Source organism: Gymnoscopelus braueri, assembly GCF_963280865.1.
Source record: "Gymnoscopelus braueri genome assembly, chromosome: 15".
Lineage (NCBI taxonomy): Eukaryota > Metazoa > Chordata > Actinopteri > Myctophiformes > Myctophidae > Gymnoscopelus > Gymnoscopelus braueri.
The window spans coordinates 19,993,808-20,018,006 of NC_137620.1; the positions used below are offsets into that span (position 1 = coordinate 19,993,808).

Below are 24,199 nucleotides of genomic sequence, written 5' to 3' on the forward strand. Positions count from 1 at the left end.
TTTCAGAGGTGGGTGCGGGATCTCAACATCCCGCCCACCATGGGGTCTCGAGGGGTCGTGGTGTCTCCACGTTGCATGGAGGCACTCGAACCGTGGTCACACGCACTTTTTCTGTCAGAGGGTGTCAGTGTGGGTGCGGTGATTTCACGGAAGGTTGTCACGACGGACGCCAGCCTGACAGGCTGGGGCGCCGTTCACGAGGGCCATGCAGCCAGGGGAGTGTGGGACTCCAGTCTACGACTGGCCCACATCAACTACCTGGAGCTGATGGCGGTGCTCCTCGCTCTCAAGTGGTTCGAGGCGCGCATCAGCGGTTGTCATGTCCTGGTCAGGACGGACAACACGACGACCATGTGCTACATCAACAAGCAGGGAGGCTTAGGCTCCCGAGTGTTGGACAACCTGACACGCGAGCTGACACTGGTGCGACTCGCGCCTGCTGTCGATCCGGGCGGTCCATGTCCCAGACCTCCTGAACAGCGGGGCAGATCTGCTGTCCAGGGGCAGATATTGGTGCGCGGATTGGTCACTCAATCCGAAAGTGGCGGACATGATTTGGACCAGGTTCGGCCGGCCACAGGTCGATTTGTTTGCCTCAGCAGAGAACGCGAAGTGCTCTCGCTTTTTCTCAGTGAAGGCGACGGACCTCTCGTTGGGGCTGGATGCGTTGGCTCACAGCTGGCCGAGGGAACTCCTGGACGCATTCCCGCCGCTGGAACTGATCCGCCCGACGTTAGAGAGGGTCAGACTTCAGGGTCTGTCTGTACTGCTGGTGGCTCCAGCATGGGGCGTTTGGAGATCAGAGATAACTCCTCTCCTTTACGCAGAGCCGTGGCGCCTCCCTCCGATCGAGGACCTGCTGCGACAAGCAGGGAACGAGATCAAGCACCCCAGCCCCCGGGACCTGGACCTGTGGGTCTGGCCCGTGAGAGGGCCAACTTAGACTCGTGTGGTTTTCCCCCTGATGTGGTAGCTACCATTCAGGGGGCCAGGGCCGGATCTACGAGGGCTGCCTACACCTTGACATTAAATGGAATATTTTTGTGTCATGGTGCCGGGAACAGTCACCATTAGTGGTGGCTTTTCGGGCTCCGGTGCGCAGCATTCTTATTTTCCTGCAAAGCAGGTTGAATCAGGGCTTGGCTTTCCCAACGGTCAAGGTGTACCTGGGGGCCATTTCCGCCTGCCACGAAGGTTTCGATGTCGGGACGGTTGGCAAACATCCCATGGTGCGACGTTTCATGGGCGGCGCCAGACGGGCCAGGCCGACTAACAGGCCTCTGTTTCCGGCCTGGGATTTGGCGGTGGTGCTGAATGCACTTTGCCTCTCTCCTTTTGAGCCTCTCGAGACTGCGAGCCTGAAAATAGTGAGTCTTAAGACTATCCTTCTCTTGGCCCTGTCTACGGCCAAGAGGGTTAGTGACCTGCATGCACTCTCGGTAAGTTTGGAGTGCCTGAGGTTCTCTGGTGATGACAGGAGGGTTCTGTTGAAACCGAACCTGGCATTTGTTACCAAGACCAGGGTGGTAGCACCGGCCCTGGTTGAGTTGGTAGCTTTTCATCCACCTCCTTTCGCTTCGGCAGAGGATGAACGGTTGCATTGTCTTTGTCCAGTGAGGGCCCTGAGGCTCTACTGTCGGGAGACGGCGGCCAGCAGGTCGTCTACGCAACTGTTTGTCTCCTATGGCCGCGGTGACCAGCGGAAGGCGGTTGCCAAGCCAACGCTTTCCAGGTGGATAGTTGAGGCTATAAGGCTCGCCTATACTAGTGGTGGGACCCCAGTACCTGATGGACTGAGGGCTCACTCGACTAGGGGGGTGGCTGCATCCTGGGCCCTCTCTAGGGGGGTTTCGGTCCAGGAGATTTGCACGGCCGCTAACTGATCGTCACCTTCGACCTTTGCGGCCTTTTACAGCCTGGACGTGGCGGCCTCCTCAGTGGCGCACGCTGTCCTGGGCGTGGCAGCCTCATCTACTTGAGGTGCCTTCTCCTCCTGATGTGCTCCTGGGGGCTGACGATCTGTCGGTCTCGGGAGCAAGGGGCCCTGTTCCCTTGTTGAAGGGTTGGTAGGTGACGGACCTTGTTGTCTATTAGCTGAATAAGGCAGACTTCGGTCTGTCAGGGCCTCCTTTATTTTATCCCTTATGCCGCGTCCGGGCCCGATGGGTCTGGGCGCCCCAGAGGTCAGGGCCCACCGTGTGCGGGCCCCAGGGCCGGAGGGGGCATGTGCGGTTTTCTTTCAGGGATTGAACGTTTGTAACGCTTCCGGGGGGTTTATAGATCCCATAGTGAGTGCCTCACGACTCAAACGAAAATAACTAGAGGTTACGTAGGTAACCCCGGTTCTTTTAGTTTAGGAGTGAGGCACTCACCAAACACCCCTTTGTTTCGCCACTGCAAACAGAGGAACTGTGTTAAGAGGAAGTAATACGTCACGACCGGCCTTATATGGCCTTCCGGAAAGGGGAAGGACGGCCGGTCACGTGACATACCCTCTTGCCCAATACTGGGCCCCGGGAGCGTATTGTGTAGCTCTGTCGCATCGCCAGATGGCGCTGTTTCCCATAGTGAGTGCCTCACACCTAAACTAAAAGAACCGGGGTTACCTACGTAACCTCTAGTTCTTAACAGTACAAACATCTGTTAGTTAAACAAAAATACAATTGCTTCTAACAGAGTTTCCTCCACAGAGAGGCCTGCTGATCCACTTGAGAGCTCTTTGTATTCTGAAGTGAAGACTGGATCAGCCACAGGTACAATACATGTCTTATTATAACTTTCACGATCATTCAGTCGAAAGGTTTTTTTGCATGAACATCTTTGAAATATTCAATAACAGAAAACAGAGGGGGATGCATTTTCAGTTCGGGATACCAATTTCATCCAATCAGGAGAGAGAACTCATACAGGATACAGTATAAACAAGTGAAATTGGAAGTGATGACACAAAGAAGTGAGCAGACAATTGGAACTGGAACATAAAATTTAAGCTGATAAATGGGTACTCTCTCCTGATTGGATGAAATTGGCAACCCACCTGAACCCACAGGAAAAACAGTGGATAAAATATGATCTAGCATAATGTTCAATGATGGAGTCTCCTGTTTTAAATATATATTGTTACTCTGTTTAAACTCCTCAGATACAGATGTGTAGAGCAACCCAACACGACACGTGTGGATAAAGTCAAATGGATCTTCAGCAATAAATGCAGGTTAACATGTATACATACAGTGGTGGAAAAAGTTAAACTTTTTTTACTTAAGTAAAAGTCCCAATACTGCAATGTAAAAGTCCAGAATTCAAAATGTACTTGAGTAATAGTACAAAAGCATTGGCATCAAAATGTACTTAAAGTATCAAAAGTAGAAAGTACTAATTGTGATAGCCTTGATACAAGACTGTCATATATTATTATGACCGATGACCGTCTTGATCCAAGGCTATCATTATGCAGAATGTCCCACTTCACAAGTTTTCAAATGTATACAAATCTTTTAAAAATAGCAGATCTACAAGCTGAGCGACGCATAGTGAGCTTGTAGATCAGCTATTTTCAAATGGCCGAAATGTATATAGCTGGGCTGAAGTGGGTAATGTATGTTTTGTAATAATAATGGAAATCTACAAAGTAACCAGTAATTCAAGTTTGCAAATAAGTAAAAGTAAAAGTACTGAAAATTGCAAATACTCCAGTAAAGTAAAAATACCTCAAAATTGTACTTAGTACAGTACTTGAGTAAATGTACTTTACTCAAGTTGTAATAGATACAAGTGCATATCCAGTATTACACACAATATTACTGTATACAGTACGCACAGTATTACACAACGCAAATGCTTATTTTATAGTTGCCTCATTCAAGCGTATTAAATTGTACTGTACAAAAGGTACTTTTTTATGACAACTGTGGTTTTACATATCATTATATTAAAAGGTTTTTTTTGTACGTGTTAACATTTACTAGATTTTAAACTTTAAATGTTTATTGCATATTTTATAGTTTACTGTGTACTGTAAGTTTTACAGACTTTTGTTTTATTACATTTAAATTTAAATAATGACAACGATAATAAATGAGTGCTGACATTTTTACCATTGAGCTAATAGAGGCAACCTGCTTGCTCAGGGGATAAATTGAATCTTGATCATCAGGTCAAAATTCATGTCAGATCCTGTGTCGAGGTGAGACATGACCTTTGACACAATCTAAATGTCTCAATAGAAGAGCAGGGAGACAAAATACAACCACCACAATTGTATACGTTATATTGTATTAACATACTCTAACCATAAAGAGTGGACAAGAATTACATTTTATTCATTAAAAAAAGTTACATAGTGAGGCTTTGATATTCAACTCTTGTTTGTAGGCCTACTAATTTTCACCCGCTGTCTGAAAACTACTTTCATTAATCTTCTACATTATTTTTCATGCTCATGTTCATGCTTACATGTTGTTCAAATTATGTGATGTAAATAAATAAATCTATTTTTTTTTAGAATAAACTGCTTCAAAGAACATAAAATGTTGTCATGTCTCATAGGTGCATCACATCTGTGCTTGTTTTAGCAGTTCAATCAGAACAAATTTGTTCTCAAACTGTTCCTTCCACATCTCTTAGCCTCCCAAGAACATTGTCATGCATATTCCATTTAAATCGTTTTGAGAGTCACACAACCCATCATTCACATTTTAATATAGAACTCCCCTAAAGATTCCTCATGTCACCCCTTAGTGGCCTTTTAGTGTAATTTCTACAAAACAGGATGGATGGAGGGTGGAAAGACAAACAGATTTCTTTTTTGTTACATTTTATAATGGAATCGATGGCACTTGGGCTGAAACCTTGCCAAAATATGGAGTCATACGTCATAGATACAGTACAACATAGGGGACTGACATCATAGACTGTCCACATGAAATCTGAGATCCACATGAAGCCACGCCGTTAATAAACCCCCACATTTAATCTTACAATTAGTTTTTGGTTGTTCAACAGCACCAAAAATAACCCAAAAACAATTAAGAATAGTACAGAAGAAAAAGGATAATAAAGATAAATAGCAAAGTATGTACCTCATGGCAGAGCTTGAGGTGATTGAAGGTATGCATGGGTCCTACTTATAAATATCCTATACATGTATGTGCCCTGGGCTTTCACCCCCATATAGCTGAGGACTTACAGGTACTTACAGACAATACAATTGTATTTTTATGCCGGCCCCAATCGAGAGGTATTTCTTTTGGAGTGGGAACACTGAGCAACCCACGGACAAGCTCTTTGATACCACTGAGACACAAAGGCCTTGAAGGAAAGAAGAAAATATTTTTTTTTTAGTCTCAGACTCAGTGAGATATTCATCAAGGGATGAATATACTGTATATATGCTCACAGAGTGAGCATGAGCCCCAACCCCACCTCATTCCTCTTATTCCCTCATAGCAAACCGTACCTCAGACTATAGCCGGGCCTTTTAGCAGAGCAAGAACAGTCCCTTTGCTGCAGCCCTCCAGACCCTCCCTGGCTACTTGCTGAGTGTTCCCCCCAGCATGGCTTGAGTGCGCCACTCATGGGCTAGATGTTGCTACTGCAGGGTTGAAAATAAATAAAAAGACAGCCTGCACACAGGACACCTGGGCAAACACGACACAACATTCAAACAAACTCCCTTCCCATGTGGCTACTGAACCCCAACACTTCACTTGGTTATGCCAAACACAGAAATAGCACCCTCTAGAGCGTAACTACAGAATACCGAACCCACAACTACTGTAGTTTAGTCTCACACTGCCGAATGGCCCACTGGCCCTGCCTGCACTCTAGTGTGTTCAATCAGTCCCTCTGTGTGTGTGTGTGTGTGTGTGTGTGTGTGTGTGTGTGTGTGTGTGTGTGTGTGTGTGTGTGTGTGTGTGTGTGTGTGTGTGTGTGTGTGTGTGTGTGTGTTGCTGCCTGGGCCATCTTAATCAAAGAACAGGTATTTAGAGACCATTTCAGGTCCTCAGCGATGTGAAGACCGAGGAACATATAGCTTATCACAGGCAAATTCAATGATGCTGTTGGATTAAAAGGACTGACGCACAGTCGTGGGTGAATAGGTAGTATAGGTGCAGTGTTGAGCTGAGGCCAAGATGGTGTAGTTTTGTGACAAGCTTAGAGGGGATAGTATTGAATGCAGAACTGTAATCAATGATGAATAGTATTCGGACACACATGTTCTTGTCCCTCTGGATCAGGTGAGCGAGGGCGAGATGAAATGCAGTGGAGAAGGTATCCTCGATCCTCGGTTGACCTGTTGGAACAATAGGTGTACTGGTGTGGATCGAGTAATATGAGGGGATGGTGACTTTGATGTGGTTCAGCACAAGTCTCTTGTAGCACTTCACTATGATAGGAGTGAGAGCAATGGGACGGTATTCAGACACCTTACTCATTTATTATGATTGTTTGGACACAGGAATAATGGTGGTAGTTTTTATGCATGTCAGGACTGTCGCTAGAGACAGCAAAATGCTAGTAAACACTCCAGCCAAACGGGTCAGCACATGCTCTGATCACCCGTCCTGGTATGCCGTCTGAGCCGGCTACTTTGTGTATCACTCTTAGAGAGGACCTGACCTCAGAGGTGGAGGTAAATGGTCGTCTGATGATGGCAGGGTTTTGACAGCAATCTCTGTGTTGAGTCTGTCGAAACGGGCATACACTTTAAACTTTACTACATTCCAAAAGTGATCATAACAAATATTACTATGCAATAACTTGTCAGATACAAAGCTTGTTAATGTATGTTGGATTTCTATTTTGTCTTATACACAACAGTGTTAACAACACAGGACATCATGGCTAGGCAGAGAAGAGATGAGCAAACCACAACAGGATGCACATCCAACCACACGTGTCCTTGCTATTGTCGTCTGCTTTTGCCATCTCACAAGGCCCAGAAAATTGCACTACTTATATACATTATATGTAACCGATGTCTTTTGTTGTGCCTTTACTTTTACACCCTGTAGCAGTTTGAGATCACCTGCTAAGTCGCAGCTACATCACCCTGCTGCTTGTCACTACACTGAACAGCATGGCTCCCCTACACTTCAATCTACCCATATTACTATAACCGTACATTTACCTTTTCTTTTCCTACATCACACAGCTGATCATAGCACATATTACAATTCATACAGTTCCATTGTTACTTTCTCTTTTGTCTTATCAACAACAACCAGGACAACACGAACAACCAAGTTAGTAAATTATTAATAAATGCGGGACCCGCGGGTCATAAAGAACCCTGACCCGCGCATCACTAACGTGGGATATATGAACTTTGTAGCAGTAGAATGAGGGGAAATTGCTCAAAGAACACCTGAAAAGCAGTTAAAGGCTGAAGTCAAGTATTAGTTGGCAGGAGGGTAGAATTGTTCAACATCTGCAGGAAATAAATGTAGGGTGGTGTGACAATGGCAGAACATATGAGAAAAGGTGTGAATTGAAAAACATCCAGATAGCATGTGGGGGCGTTCGGTTGTGCAGACCGCTTCCTTTGTAGACAGTGAGGACTCTAACACCACCAGCCTAGTCTTCAGTGTTTATGTAGGTTATTCTATAGTCTGTTTTCATAATGCCGTTCATAATGCTGTTGAATGTAAACAATTTAATCATAATAGAATAAGTCAACAGATGAATTCTCTATTATGAACACAGACGTCTCAGGCTTAGTATTCACTACAGTTTGTGTATCTCATTACCAAATCTAAAGACTAGAACATAATCTTGTAGTACTTCACACACCAATACTAAAACAGAGGTAACAGGGCTTGTGAATTTAAGGAACGCCTGTTTGAATGGGTTTTCTGGTTGACAACACATCACACTGGACTCCCAATATTGTTAAACAATAGGCCAAGCATTCATCAACCATGAGGTCTTTGACATCAACTTGCCCTTGGAATCTTCCTCATTTTCTCACTGGAGACACCGATTTCACTCAGCATTTCGCATATTCTAAAATGTCCTTTTGCACACCTACTGCACACCTACTGCACGCCTACTGCAGGACAGTTGTACAGGAGAGAACAGCCAATGTGGAGAAAAAAGGAAATGTCCCGCAGAACGTCTTCTCTTATATAAAAATATATATTTATTTAGGAACAACGTTTCAGTCCAACTGACCTTCATGTCTGGTATCTGATGATGTCATAGTCAAGTCATCATAGCCTGTTGTCTAATAAAAACATCCATACTATATACAATAAACCTTAAGAAAAACATCTAACAATCTTAAAACATTAAATATTAATTTATCCATTGGATTCCTCGTAAATCAAGTGATGTAATCATTTCCTGTATGAGACATCACACAGTGTCGTCTCTCTCTTATTTCCCTGTAGCAGTAGTTACAGCTCACTGCATAGGAAGTAGACAGGTTTTTCAGAGTCATTCATCACAGGAAAGGATGGGGCACACGCTGCCCTATGTGCTCCTCTGTGAGTATATCACTATTATTACTAGTAGGTCTATTGATCTAGTATTTGAACCATTTCTATGAAGGAATACATGGCTGTACTTAAACACAATTAAGTTAAAGTTAAGCTGCAGACAGTAAAATTGTGTCAATATAATCAATGTTGTACTTTTTTAATGTAGGATCTCCACCAATATTTTCAACTTTATAATTTCAACAACATTTTTACACATTACCGAAGTTGCAAAACATTTGATGGATATTAGAATATTATTGCAAACTAGACCAGTTTTTTTTTAAGCAGGTACTTTTGCATACTTAAAGGACTACTTCACCCATTTTCAAACGTATCTTCATATTAATAGTCCTCACTAATGCTCATTATAAGATGGCACCATTTAATGATGTCATCATTTATTTGCTTTTAATAAAATTGTTAGCAGAATCGACAAATTATTGTCGTTTGTTATTTGTTGTTATTGAACTTGAGTCAACTGTAGTTGTCTATGTTGGTATTATAAGGAATAAAATGCAGATATTTATGCTTAGCTTAATATTATCTTATCAAATATATTTCAGTGCTGAGTAGCTTCCTCTTCTATGGACACAGTCAAGGTGAAGTCTGATTTACTATCTATTATGTTTATTCACTCAAAATCATATTTGTTGTGTGCGTGTGTGTGCGTGCGTGCGTGCTTTTGTGTGCGTGCTTTTGTGTATGTGTGTGTGTGTGTGTGTGTGTGTGTGTGTGTGTGTGTGTGTGTGTGTGTGTGTGTGTGTGTGTGTATATTATATCAGTTGGGAGAAATACTGAGGCTCACAGTTCTATTTTATTTCTCTGTCATAAATAGCAGTGCAACCAAAACCTGCTTTGACGGCAGACAGAACAAGTCTACTGACATCAAATAGTGTGACCCTCACCTGTACTGTGTACAGTACAGTTTCATGGAAGATCTACTGGTTCAGAGGCAACAGACAACTGGATGTGACAGATCAGTCAACCTACACATTCAGGCCCTCCAGTGTCTCAGAGAGTGGAAGCTACTGGTGTCGAGGACAGAGAGTAAACCCACCATACTACACACAAAACAGCAACCAAGTTCATATCACTGTCTCTGGTGAGTTACTGTTTTTACAAATTGTATGCTATATATATATATATTTTATTCTTATAAAAAAACTAACAATGAAACGGTTTAAGCAGCTTCCTAAAAAGTCATAGCTGGAACTGTAATTGTGTAATTAAAATGTGCATTTGGTTTGAATTAAAATGTAGATATTTTATGGTTTCATTCATATAGAAACTCCATTTAGACCTGAGGCCGATTCTAAAAGCGCCTTCTAAATCCTTACCTAAGTTTTCTGAAAAACTTCAAATATGTATTCAAAAATGTAAAAAAATATATGTTGCTATATACTGTACAAAGAAACTTGAAAGGTATAGTTACAAATAGGGGTTCCCGCCCAAAATGGGTTAAGTGATGAATATGGGTCTAATTGTCAAACTGAATGTAACAATTGCTACCGCATAGCAAGAATGTGGAGTTTAGAACTCCAGAATTACATGTAAGGTATTCAGGGACATGCTCCGGTCAGTGCTCTTTCTTGACCAAGGGTGACCTTAGAGTTGGATGTAGTGCCCAGGTGCTCCTCAGTGGCTGCTATTAACCATCTTATAGTTAGGAGGATGGATTGAATACAGAAAATGTATTTACCCACAAGAATCAATAAAGTATTACTCAACTTAACTATGTGTTACTTCTACAGAGGCACCTGTGCCTGTCTTCAGCAAACACCCTCACTGGCCTGAGAATTTCATTGGAGAGACTGTTACTCTGAGGTGTACGATACAGGAAAGACAAGGCTCGGTCTGGGAGTACACATGGTGGAAGAACTCTAACGAAATCAAGAATTACAGAGAACATGAATATGTAATAAGTCCTTCTGAAAAGAATCCCAGCGGTCAATACAAGTGTAGAGGTCATCGCAAACATGACCAACAATTATCTAAATTCAGCAATCCCATCACTATGACTTTTAAAGGTATGGATACTCTGTAGTTTTGATGATTCTATACTGTGCTTTCTTCACACAACTGCTTCCATTCCTCCACCTTGTTGACAGCTCACAACAAATCACATCACAATGTTTCTATCAGCATTTGTATCGATTCGTCAATTCGTAATTACAACAGAATATAGGATTTGTAGTACTTTTCATGTACTGTAACTCAAGCGTGCACAGTTACAGGAAAGAGAGTAGGTACAACAATGTAAAAGTGTCTGCATAACATACTAACATATATATTATGTGAACAGCAATTACATTGTGCTGGGCAAGGAAAGGAAAAAGATGAAGAGGAAAAATTCTTCATCAAAATCAGCAGTTGATGGAGATGCATCCATCCTCCCAACCAATATCCAAGCCAAAGAGCCCCACCCCTAAGGGGAGCTAAAACGTTGTTTAAGTTTAGGTATTATTTTATAGATGGTTTAATTTAGGTATGGGTTTGGAATGGGTTAATGAATGAATGAATGGTAATTCTGTTTAAAGTTCATCTACTTTTAAAAGGGACATTCCACTCAGATGCTCTCTTTCTACTCTGTGTATTCATGTTTTTAAATGTACATTTCAGTAAAATGGTTCTTATTTAGTCAGTGCATACGATTTTAAAATAATATTCCACTAATGGTGAAAGCTAGCGCACGGTTTCTCCAGGAAGTGAATGATGTAGTTAAAAATTGTCTTCCTAATCTGAACAACAGATAAACCAAAGGCCACACTGAAAGCTGACCAAACAGACATACCTGTAGGGGGCAGTGTTACACTGACCTGCTCTGTGGAGGGGTCATCTGGATGGACATACTGGTATCAACCATTGTACCAAGATACCACAAAGTCATGGATCAAGCAAGATCGTAAAGGACAAATCAGTGTGTCAAAAGGAGTAGTCTACTGGTGCATGGGAGGGAGAGGAAAACCAGTTTACTACACTCAATCCAGTGATAAAGTCACCATGACCAGAATCGGTGAGTAATTTAATTTGCATACAGTGGGATAGAAAAAAACATATTACACATTTTTACAGAATGGCTGAAGGTCAAGCCATGCAGAATAGGGTCTGTCTGTGTACAGTAAGTCATGCCATAGTGAAACTTGTGAAGAATGTGAACGCTGTATTGTAGAAGTATAATCTATACATGTATAAGTTTGTTGGGATTTATTTTTCAGTGAATCTCTTAATTATACATAGTTCTTGGAAAGCAGTTCTGTACGTGTATTTATAAGGTAGCATTATTATAAAGATCACTATTCCCTTTCGGCCGTAGGAGACAAGACACCACACTATAGTTGACTGCCCAAAAGCAACCAGTATGTCAATGTGACAATGATGCCATCTGGATTTTAATTTAAACAACTAATAACTAGCTATCATCAGCTAAATATTGGACAGTGGGACAGGTTGTTGTTAGACTCTTATGTTCTGTTTAGAATCAAGCTTCTAGCCAGACAGTTCTATATGTATCATTTTGCATTCTAATTTGGATTTCTTAATGTAAACAGTGGACAGTAGGTCTGTTGTGATCCTGCAGTCCAGTTGGCCTCAGATATTCAGTGGAGAGACCATCACTCTCAAGTGTGAGATACAGGGGAGAGGTGACACCGAGTGGAATTATGAATGGAAAACAACCAGTACATCTTCATACAGATCAGTAAACCAAGCTGAATCCAGGATCAACAGTGTCTCTGTGTCTCACAGTGGAGACTACTGGTGTAAGGGCCGTCCCACAAATGACCTGCAGTCTTCAACATTGTGGAGTGATGCTGTTAAATTAACTGTGTTAGGTAAGTCGGAATGTATTTCAGTTATATAGAAAATATTGTGAATTATCTTATGTGCAGCCTCCAGAAATTGCATTAAAACATCAATATCTTCAACAGTATGTCCTGTCAAACAGTAAATAATGTCTTAATCCGGAGATACTGTATGTGTTTTCCAACAGCCAAACCCCAGTCTGTTCTGAGAGTGTCTCCTACATGGTTGAGTCCTGGAGCCTCAGTGACTCTGAGCTGTGATGTTAAAGAATCATCTGCAGGCTGGATGTTCTACTGGTACAGAGCTGTTCCTAAACCATCATACAACTCCAACACTTATGAGCTCTTATCTGGTCGCCACAATGGGACTGTAGAGGGATCCTACATCATTCATGGTCCTACAGGCACAAGAGGTTATGTGTGTAAAGCTGGGAGAGGAGACCCAGTTTATTACACTGAGGACAGTGAACCTAAGTTTATGTGGTCTGGTGGTGAGCTCTCTCTCTCTCTCTCTCTCTCTCTCTCTCTCTCTCTCTCTCCCCATTTTCTCTCTCTCTTCCCCCCCCCCCCATTTTCTATTTGTATTTCTTTCACATTCTTTGATCTTGTTTATTTCACCGTCATTGTAACACTGCTGTTTGTTTGACCTCTGATCCTGTGTTGTTTTAGATCTTCATTCTTCAGCGTCTCTCACAGTGAGTTCTAACAGAACTCAGCACTTCACCTCTGAGTCTGTCTCACTGAGCTGTGAGGGAAACTCTACTGAATGGAAAGTGAAGATGTTAACTAAGCGAGGATCCCTGTCACAGTGGTCATCTAAGAGAGTGTCAATGAGCAGATATACATGCAATTTCCGGCCCTATAAACACAGTAGTGGAGTGTACTGGTGTGAGTCTGGATTGGGAGAGTACAGCAATGCTGTCAACATCACAGTACATGGTGAGTCCAGTTACTTCATTCACTACCTAACAATACTGCAGCATTCCATCAACTCATTAAAATGTGTGTTTTTGTGTTTTCACAGCATGAATCCTAACAAGTTTTATTTTTTACTTGTTAACTGTTTTACAGATGGTTCTGTCATCCTGGTGAGCCCTGTCCACCCTGTGACTGAGGGACATTCTGTGACTCTCCAATGCAAACACAAAACAGACTCATCACTCTATAACGTGGACTTTTATAGAAATGATGAACTGGTCCAAACTAAAACCAATGGAGAGATGATCATACCTGCTGTATCTAAGTCTGATGAAGGATTCTACAAGTGTAACTATTCTGGAGGAGAATCACCACAGAGCTGGATGTCAGTGAGATGTGAGTATTCTGACATCAATTAAACATTTTCTTTTGCAAATGCAAATTAAAATATAAATAAATTAAAAGCACAAATGAATGTACAAATGCCATTCTTTGTCATACTTCTGTGTTACATGTAGGGTAAGAATGAGGAAAAATCTGGTTTTACTCTGGAAGAATTACACTTAGTACCAACTATTGCTATGTAGACAGAAATATAGTTCATTACAATTTTTGCTAAATTACATTTTAAAAAATGGGGCACGGTGGCGCAGTCGGTAGCGCTGTCGCCTCACAGCTAGAAGGTCCTGGGTTCGATGCTGTGGGCGCTGGGGGCGTGTCTTCTCCTCCGCGTCATCAGCGCCCATACCCTAGGTGGGGTTGGTGAAAGGGCCTACTCTGTGTGGAGTTTGCATGTTCTCCCCGTGTCTCCCAGGGTAGTTAAAACCCTCACAAAAACATGCAGTAATCCTGGTCGCTATACCGCCTCCCCCATGACAGCCGGGGCGCCTGATGGAGGGGAAAGGAACTGGTTGAAATAACGTGTTCCTTCCACGCGCTATGTCCTACCAGGGAAACTCCCCCCTGTCAGGTGACAAGAAGGCTCTCATGCATTGAAGGAAGCATGAGCTCGGCCCTGGCCTCCCCACGCTGTGGGGGACTGGTGTAGCGCTGGTGTAGGGCTGGTGTAGCGCCCAGGATAACTTAGGAAATTGGCACCGGGTGAAAAAAATGGGTTACAAAAATCACGGGATAAAAAATTAATAAAATTAAAAAAAAAAAAAAAAAAATGTTCCTGCTTTGTTTGTAAACTATTTCAAAATAACAAACATGACAGTGGTCTCACAGGTTGCTTAAATGCTTCAAACTATTGTGTGAACCATTATACTATACCCTAAATGTAAAAATGTAGTTGTTGCTATTTTCCTTGACGTACTGTCTCTACCTTCAGTGTCTGGATCTGTGGAACAGAGTTCTTCATATGTTGTGGGACTGATTGTGGGACTTCTTGTTGTGATTCTACTGACCATCCTTCTGCTCCTGTTGTATCGATACAGAACATTCAATGGTGAGAACCACTCAAATAGGGATTGCATCTTTTAAAAAACTGCTGGGAAATTGTCCTGTCCTCCTACACACACTGAACAGCAGAAGAATGTCTTGTAGTGTAAAACACTAATAATTAACATATTTTGCTCTTTTTATTACAGATCCATGTTGGAACAGGTAGGTACAGCTCTCTGTTTCTAGGGCTGTCCCCCACTGACTGCTGACACCTTTATGTCATCCCTGCGTGCGTGCGTGCGTGCGTGCGTGTGTGTGTGTGTGTGTGTGTGTGTGTGTGTGTGTGTGTGTGTGTGTGTGTGTGTGTGTGTGTGGGGGGGGGGGGGGGGTGTGTGGGTGTGTGTGTGTGTGTGTGTGTGTGTGTGTGTGTGTGTGTGTGTGTGTGTGTGTGTGTGTGTGTGTGTGTGTGTGTGTGTGTGTGTGTGTGACTCTAATCTTAGTTATAACATAGCCACAGCAGATCTTGTTTAAATATTCATCTTCAGAAGGGCATCTCTGATAATGACATCAAAGTAAAGGACCCGCACACTGTCTGGAACTGATGTTGCTCTTTTAAACATTTATCTTGAAATAGATTCGTCAAGTGCCAGGGAACCAATCAGGACTCAGACCAGATGACCAACCAGAGAGGAAGTGCAGATGATGGACACTCCCCACGTCAGCATGGTCAGCCTTTCAACCAATCACAATCGATCAGTCACATAACAGCTGATCAGTAAAGCTTTCTCAAACATTACTGCTTGAGAATTGTACTTCAACCAACCAATCAATCAATCATTCAGCAGCTACAAAACAGACATTCTTTTGCCACATGAAAAATACTGCTTCATGTGGTTTTAACATGTGTTGTACTTGAATCCATTTCAAAATAATAGACAGAGTTTTTACAGATAGTTTCAACCAACAACGTTAACAGGAAAGACACTGATCATGTCAGCCTCAATATTTTCCTTTACCATTAGGTGGTGCCACCATCTATGAAACAATCAAAGGCTCTCAAGCGACTGAAAATGGTACAGTAGCATATACTATACTTCATGATAACACATGCATATTTTCAAAGAGGGAGCTGTAAGATTTTACAGAGTCATAGACATTAATAGGTGGAGATGATTTGAACTGGTAATTGAATTTAAGGATGTCTATGGTTCTTTGTTTCAGACGAGCCTACAGCTGAGTCTAGTGATGTTACATATTCAAAGATTGAACTAAAATATATGGGCAAGAAACACAAGGGTGGGCAAGCTAAAAAATATGAAATAAATATGAAATATGATTAGGAGATGATTTGAACTGGTAATTGAATTTAAGGATGACTGTTTTTTTCTTTCAGACGAGCCTACAGCTGATTCCAGTGATGCAACATACTCAAAGATTGAACTAAAATATATGGGCAAGAAACACAAGGGTGTGCAAGCAAAAAATTATGAAATACGATTAGGAGGAGATGATTTGAACTGGTAATTTAATTCACGGATGTCTATGGTTCTTTCTTTCAGACGAGCTTGCAGCCGAGTCCAGTGATGCAACATATTCAAAGATTGAACTAAAACATATGGGCAAGAAACGCAAGGGTGGGCAAGCAAAGAATTATGAAATAAATATGAAATATGATTAGGAGGAGATGATTTTAATTGGTAATTGAATTTACGGATGTCTATGGTTCTTTCTTTCAGACGAGCTTGCAGCTGAGTCCAGTGACGTGACGTATTCACAGATTGAACTAAAACATATGGGCAAGAAAAAGAAGGGTGAGCAAACAAAAATATGAAATATAAACTATTATTAAGTTGGAGATTATGGACTGTATAATAGTGGTTTGTTTTCACACAGCCATTGGGTGTGTATGAGTGGGTGCCTGTGTGAGCTATGTTGTTACTCATGCACATGAGGAAATAACACCATACATTTGTATTTTGTCTCAGCCGCCAAAAAGTAGATGAACTACCACACACTGTCTATCACATAAAGCAGGCTGTAGTGGCAGGAATTATAAGTATACCTTACTTCAATATAATATAGTAATTCCCACAAAAGATACGAGTGGATTTAATCAATTCATTTAATAACAAAATCAGGAGCTCCTGGAGAGTGCCACATGCAATGCAAGCCTCTTTAATACAGGTCAGGGGTTCCCTTATATATACATAAGGAGAACACAGGAGAACACAAACAGACAGAGTTTTGGTTGCTGGACGGGTCCATAAATGGTTATTTCTACATGATCTTGCTGAACAAGCTACCAACAGGTGAAAACACGTTTTTCTTACTGAACTATGAGTAGTAAATAGACCTACATAGTCAACAGGAATTCAACAGGAATGAAGGCATAGACTATAATGAAGCACAAGTCATTTTAGTATTGTCATATCTGGCCACTAGGGGTGTGCCGATACACTAATTTCATGAAACGATACGATACGATATTGGGCTCACGACATCGATACGATATCGATACGATACGATATAAGGCACTTTTTTATTATGAAAATATATGGGGGGGGAGCAAATGCAAACAAATACTTCTGTTTTGCATTATTCAGACATGTAAACTTGTAGCTTTTCAGCTACAATAGCCATTTTTAATCCAAATAGGGCAATAGTGTGACACCTGACCCGAAAAAAACCAACATGTTTCACCCTTTTCACTTTTTTTTTCAAAACGATATTCTTTTTTTTCCAAAACGATACATATCGTCACGAAAACGTATCGCGATATATCGCGGGACGATATATCGGCACACCCCTACTGGCCACGATACTTCATAACAGTGTACAATCGGTAGCTTCAAGTTCAGCATAGCATAGCTAAACATGAATACAAGTGTTCCTAACAGAGAGTTTCCTGCACAGAGACGCCTGCTGATACACTTGAGAGCTCTTTGTTTTCTGAAATGAAGACTGGATCAGCCACAGGTACATTGTATTATGTATAATCTTATTAACTCCACTGATTATGTGGGAAATTATCATTAGTCATTGGTCAAATGGTTTTGCAGGTCGAACTGATCCATTCTGTCACCTTTTCAGAACATTTCGAATGTTAAGTAATTTCCATATGAACACTGACTTACTTGTGTGTTGTAGAAGGATCAGGAGAACCAGATGCGACTTACGCCCAGGTTAACCACCAATACAAACGCAAAGCAAAGAAGAAGAATGGTAGGTGATATGTAACTCACATATAATACAAATAATTGTGTCTAAGAGGCTGCAGTATCAGTCTATGAACTTAACAAAATACTGTAGGTCAACACACTGTCCATTAAGGCTGCAACTATCGATTATATTCTTAGTGATTATTCTATCAATCACTTTTTAGATGAATAAAATAATCGAGACACGCTTGTTTATAATTATAAATCTATATCAATTATTTATCAACACGAAACAAATTCTAATAGATTTTTTTATAATCGAGTACATCGATTAGTCTGATTAACCACTTTTACACACAAAAATAGCCCATCCTCAACCTCACAACTACAAGTTCACAACACGTCGCGTTGTAAGCATCGCGATGCGTTGTGAGCTTGTAGATCGGCTATTTTCACAATTTTCTTTAATTGATTTTTCTTTTTTAATAATTGATTAAAACGATTGGTTTGATTAAGTGTATACAATACTGTGTGTGTGTGTGTGTGTGTGTGTGTGTGTGTGTGTGTGTGTGTGTGTGTGTGTGTGTGTGTGTGTGTGTGTGTGTGTGTGTGTGTGTATACTTGTGTGTTGTGTTGTACAGTAGAAGGAGCAGATAAACCAGATGTGACTTACGCCCAGGTTAACCCCAAAAACAAACGCAAGTCAAAGAAGAAAGGTAGGTTAAAAATTTATATTCACCTACAATGTACAGTGTCATGCATATGTTGCATTGAAACATAATAATATACAGCTAATCATGAATAAACATGTGTAGACACAGCCACATACAGTATGGTTAAAGACTGAAGCTGAGCAAATAAACTGAGATTGATGATGATTTAAATGTTAATGCACTTCTTATACTTTCTGCTAACATTTTCTGTGTACTAACATTCACTGAATGACCAGCTCCAGAGAAAACTGAAGATACAGTGCGTTCTCAGGTCAAACCAAAAAGGATACAACTGGGTGAGATTCTGTTTTTCTTTTATAGATATAGAGCTAATGCTTGTTCCACCTTTTTATGCTGTGACCTCATAGGAGTTCAAGTTCTCACCACCAGACTGATATCTTAATCAATAACAGTCAGTGTATGTGGGCTAGAGTTGTAAGTTGTATGCTGCTGTTCTGTTTCAGGATGGTAAATGAAGATGTCAGGAAAACGTCATAAAGAGAAGACAACATGGAAGAAGCGGTGTTGTAATTATATCCACACTGATATTATAAATCGGACACACAAATTTAATCATGTCAAATGACAAGATATTATAGGTTAAATGTATCAAGCAGTTAAATTGGTTACCATTTTGTACATATACAGACCATTGCAATAGCCCTTGAGCCGATATGCAGTTGTCTTTTTGCAAATGGAAAATCTGCCATAATTCAGTGATAATCATAGATACTGTACAGTCGAGGGGGTGACTCAGTCCACCCATAATTGCCATGACCCATTCAAATTAGAAAAAAACATTTTTACGAGGTACTGTACATTGTCTGTTGGCTCTTCATTACAGAATAACAGTAACTCATAAAAGCAACTGTAGAGGCGGCAGTAGGTTGTAAACTTTATGTGTAGGCTGCCCCAACCAATGACAACATATATACAGTAGAACCAGTAATGATCTTTTTGAGCTCTTTTTTAGATTCTTTCCATTGGCTTAACACAATGACAAGTTGTACACACTCACTCTATTTTTAGCAGATAGATTGTATTTTAGATTTAAATATTTCTTGCAGTGCAAATGCAATATGTTATATATAAGTTCTTTGTACCTATGAAAGAGGGATTTAGTGGTATTGGTCCATGAGAAATCAAAAACAAGCATCTTGGATATGGATGAATTTGTAAGGGGTTTGTACTAGGAGAAACCATGAGACTGATGCTGCAGACATTGTATCTTATTTTTCTCAATTCCTTTTGCTTCTATTGTTGGCCTACCTAGAATACATTTCTATTTTAAGGTTATTAAATTAGGCTAATGATTTGTATTGTAAATGAAGGTGGAGCCGACTGATGATTGGTGAAAGGAAAGGGAAAAAAATATTATAGGATTCTATAAAAAAGGACCTGCATTATTTCTCTATGTATATAGTTGTAAATAAATCATTATAATAATCTATATTTGATAAATCCTGCTAATGGCTATACATAGTTAAAAGGGCATGTTTTAAGTACGCTAGATTTACAGTAGCTATACTTTCTAGCTTGTTTAGCATTGTTACGTTGTTATGGGTTTGATTAAAGCTGAAATCCAGAAGTATTGTTTGTGAATAAAACCTGAATTTGACCAATGTGTATGGTAGAGTATGTTAATACAATATAACTAACACATATGCAGTGGTTGGAGGGGGGCTCCCTACTTTGGGAGGACCACTGCTGTGTAGTGTGTAGTTGACAAGTGGTATTGCCTGAAGCTCAAAGGTCAATATCTCCCCTTCCCTTACCAAGTGCACATTCCGTCTTAGCTTGGTGGTAGACATTTGGTCCTGGGTTTGAATTTCATGAAGGAACTAAGTAATACGGATTGCAGCTTTGAGTTGTATCTGTTGACCTTAAGGGATTAATTGTTTTAAATATTTTTCAGACCAGGCCTTCTTATAACCTACTGTATCTAAAAGGAGAATTGCTCTTGTTTTTAAACCCTGTAGTACTTATGTTGTAGATTTTAGTACTTTTTATTTTATGGAGCCTAATTGTTGAGTAATTCTGTTATTGTTGCTTGTTTTTGTATGTGTTTATACTGCTATGGCCCTGTTTGGTTTTTATGTCATTGTGACTTCCTGGTTAAATAAAGGTTGTATTCTGTCTATCAGTCTACAGTTGTTTTCTGTGTCTGTCAACTTCAGAGGAGCCAAATAAATAAATAAATAGATAAGAAAAGAAAAGAAAAGAAAAGAAGAAAAATAACATTACATCAACCATCTATAAGAGGTACCAGGCCAGCCTAACGTAGCGGGCTGCAACTGGGCTGGGGGTGAACAGATTTAAAGGAGCCAGGGTCTTTCAACAGGAGCTTGGGGAGTGGAGGCCCGTATTCATTTCAGAGAGATTGATAGATATAGATCTGCCTTCATGGGGATTATGACAGGCTGTCATAATCACTACCCCCGCCCTCCTCTCATTTTTCCCACACTACACACCATCATAGCTGGGTACGATGAGCTCACAACCCCCCCCTCCTTCCTCTCTAGTGTCCCTCAGTGTCATATACCCATGGCCATAACTTGTTTGTAGTTAAATAAAGGTTTATTTGTATTCTTCCAACTTAAACTTAATCCAATACATTTTTCAAGATAATTATTTGTACTTATAAATCATGCATAATAAGACAAAATGTATGTAGACCGGCAATGAATGAGCTCAGATCCTCTCCTCCAAAAAGCAGATCTGAATTTACTAAAGAAGAAGTTGGAAAACCCTATCACTGAGCTCATGGCATGAGAGCAACTTATTTCTCACACCTCTCTCCCCAGCCTCCCTCTCTCTCTCTCTCTCTTCTCTCTCTCTCTCGCTCTCTCATTTCCCTATTTCACAAAGCGGTTACTATATTGGCTCACTGTGTGTAGGAAGTAGAAAGATTGTCAGAATTGTTAATCTCAGGAAAAGATGGGGCACAAGTTGCCCTGTGTGCTCCTCTGTGAGTATATCACTATTATTAACTAGTACTGTGGGTCTATTAAACTAGTATTTAAACATGTGTCAGTGTTATCAACATTTGATAAAGTTAAGCTGCTGGGTTTGAGTACAGTAAAAAACATGTCAATGGAATCAATGTTATTGTTTTGTTTTTTTATGTAGGAGCTCCAGTCTCACCAATGTTTTCACATTGTTGTAGACTTATAATTTCATGTAAATATAATTTAAACCATATTTTAAAATACTTTTAACAAGAAGAACCAAAGTAACAGACTAAAGTAGAACAGTGATGATGCAACAATTCAGTACAGAGACACACTTTAGCTTCCACTTCTATAGTACCACAATGTATTTGTTTGAACGTTTATTACACATTATCAGATGATGATTATACTGTAGCTACCTACCAGCTTCAAAACAATTGTTGGATATCATATCATTTCAAATAGTTTGGAAAGCAGTAAGGTGCTAATTAGCTTTGTGTTTAACACAATATGCTCCGCAATCTATTTTGGTCATTAGCTGTTGATATTAATAACACAATTGTTGCTTGTTTAAGTTTAAGGTTCTTATATTGAACTAACTTGAGTCAACTGTAGCGTATGTTGGTGTTGCGTTTATTAGGAATAATCAATACAGATATGCTTAGCTTGACATTTTCTTTTCAAATATATTTCAGTGCTGAGTAGCTTCCTCTCCTATGGACACAGTCAAGGTGAAGATTGAGTTACTATCTATTCTCTTTATTCCCTCAATCAAGATCATATTTCCACCTGTCACATCTTTCATCCTCTCAATTAATTATCACATATATTTTTGTGTACTATAATATATTAAGTCATGTTTTGTGAATCTACTCAACTTGCTTGTTACTCTGATTTAGTGATAGACAGGCTGTTTCTAGCAATTGGATTCATCCTACAGTACTTGTGTGTTTGTGGTCTATTTGTCTGTGCAGAGAGACCAGAAGCTGTTCTGACCCTGGTGCCCAACCGGCCCCAGATATTTACTAGAGAGTCTGTTACATTAATATGTGACATGAGAGAAGGGCAGCAGACTGACTGGTGGTACAGCATGTACCACAATGGCTATAACCGTGTCCCTTACGATCAGAATACAATTCAATTTCAAGCAGTGACAGGTTACAGTGGTGAATACCAGTGTGCTGGTAGTCTTAAAACGGATACCCAGCAGGTTAAAAAAACAAGTAAAGTCACTTTGATTGTGTCAGGTAAGTCATATCACCACACTTTATCATCATTATCATAGAACTCTCATATAAACCCTTTTATGGTCCATAATCTTCTGTATTGAGTGCGTGACTGGGAAATAATTGATAATGGAGGGGTATTAGGGGGGCTGAGCCAGGTATGCATAATAATTATTATAATAGGCAACTTTTTCCACCTGTGATTGTTGTCACTATCTAAGCTCTTTGTAACAATTAAGTTATTAATATACATGCAATCAGCATTGCAGGTTCTATGAACCATATATACCATGTACAGGTTCCATATACGCATGTTGTTTTTGTTATTGTAGGTTATTTACATCTGAAATTATGTGAGTGTGAGTACCGCCAATCAGACAGTTTATTTAAACATGCATCGTTAGTATCACTATCAGACAGTTCATTTTTACATGTACTGTTAGTATCTCCAGTGCAAAAAACATAATGAAATTCTAACAGTTGTTATGCATTATTATTACTATTGAAAATAACTAGTCTATTAAAGGAAGGAAGATAACCCCCACTTCATCAACCAACACAGTATTGCTGCTCTAATCGATCAGATCAGTAAAAACAATGTTGCTGTTTTGCTAGATGGTGACGTGATCCTGGATAGTCCTCCATTTGCCTTGTTTGAGCGAGAGTCTGTGACACTGCGCTGTAGGCATCGATATCCTGGAAGTCAGACTGGTGCGACTTTCTACAAAAATGGATTACCACTTAAGATGGATCCAACCCCCAAAGCAGGAGAGCTGACCATCAACACAGTGTCAAAATCACATGAAGGCTTCTACAAGTGTAAATTTGACTATCCTGCCAGTGCTGAATCTCCAATGAGCATGCTCAAAGTGGAAGGTACAGTACCAGCCATGTTGTGATGAGAAATGCACAATATATTGTATACAATTTACAAAATATAAACATCTGTTTGATAACGTGACAACTCCGTGTCCACAGCTCTGCCTACAGCTACGGTTTCGTTTTCACCAGACCCCGCCTACAGTGGAGAGACAGTGACTCTTACTTGTACTATACAGCCTGGCTATAGAGACTGGACTTACACATGGTACAGAGGTGAGACTCCAACTGCAATGACCTCCTCTGATATCCACCATATAGCTGGCAACATCCTCACCATTAGTAAAGTGAAAAGTTATGACCAGGATGATGGCTACTGGTGTCTGGGTCAGAGACAGTCCCGTCCCACAACCTCAGCAAACAGCAATAAGAAAAAGATTGTTATTGGTAAGAAACCATGTGAACTATTTTACACATTTACAGTTTTTAATGTCTGTTCTATGTTAACTATAGAAGCATTCTAAGCAAGTCTGTCTCTATGTGTGTGCGTGTGTGCGTGTGTGCATGTGTGCGTGTGTGCGCGTGTGCGTGTGTGCGTGCGTGCATGCGTGCGTACATGCTTGCGTGCGTGTGCTTAAACCACTTTTTATAAAAAAAATTCTTGGTGTGATAAAACTATACAAATGTTAAATATTTTTGTTTCATCGTTCTGTTCAAATTAGAGGAGAAGCCCAAGACTACACTGAAA

The 24,199-nt window shown here is 40.6% G+C and overlaps 1 protein-coding gene and 2 long non-coding RNA genes across 5 annotated transcripts; all 3 read left to right on the forward strand.

Annotated features, from left to right (window-relative positions):
• Nucleotides 1–15,208: 15,208 nt before the first annotated feature.
• LOC308101145 (uncharacterized protein) lies at nucleotides 15,209–19,974 on the forward strand. 3 transcript variants are annotated; one of them, XM_080450508.1, is made up of 8 exons: nucleotides 15,209–15,310; nucleotides 15,607–15,657; nucleotides 15,806–16,218; nucleotides 16,321–16,395; nucleotides 17,732–17,806; nucleotides 18,384–18,458; nucleotides 18,692–18,751; nucleotides 18,920–19,974. In XM_080450508.1, exons 3-8 carry the CDS (start codon nucleotides 16,200–16,202, stop codon nucleotides 18,925–18,927), a joined length of 312 nt encoding a protein of 103 aa, XP_080306634.1. In that variant the 5' UTR covers nucleotides 15,209–15,310; nucleotides 15,607–15,657; nucleotides 15,806–16,199; the 3' UTR covers nucleotides 18,928–19,974. The 3 variants fall into 3 exon arrangements, with proteins under 3 accessions (XP_080306634.1, XP_080306635.1, XP_080306633.1); XM_080450509.1 differs by lacking the exon at nucleotides 15,209–15,310 and having other exon boundaries at nucleotides 15,567–15,657; XM_080450507.1 differs by lacking the exons at nucleotides 15,209–15,310; nucleotides 15,607–15,657 and having other exon boundaries at nucleotides 15,983–16,052; nucleotides 16,144–16,218.
• A 1,384-nt stretch (nucleotides 19,975–21,358) lies between these two features.
• LOC308101681 lies at nucleotides 21,359–22,476 on the forward strand. The gene is made up of 3 exons (XR_013934535.1): nucleotides 21,359–21,423; nucleotides 22,102–22,137; nucleotides 22,381–22,476. It is a non-coding gene; the product is annotated as an uncharacterized lncRNA (long non-coding RNA).
• A 95-nt stretch (nucleotides 22,477–22,571) lies between these two features.
• LOC308101809 lies at nucleotides 22,572–23,831 on the forward strand. Its single transcript, XR_013934563.1, has 3 exons — nucleotides 22,572–22,653; nucleotides 23,248–23,508; nucleotides 23,611–23,831. It is a non-coding gene; the product is annotated as an uncharacterized lncRNA (long non-coding RNA).
• The last annotated feature ends 368 nt before the right edge of the window (nucleotides 23,832–24,199 follow it).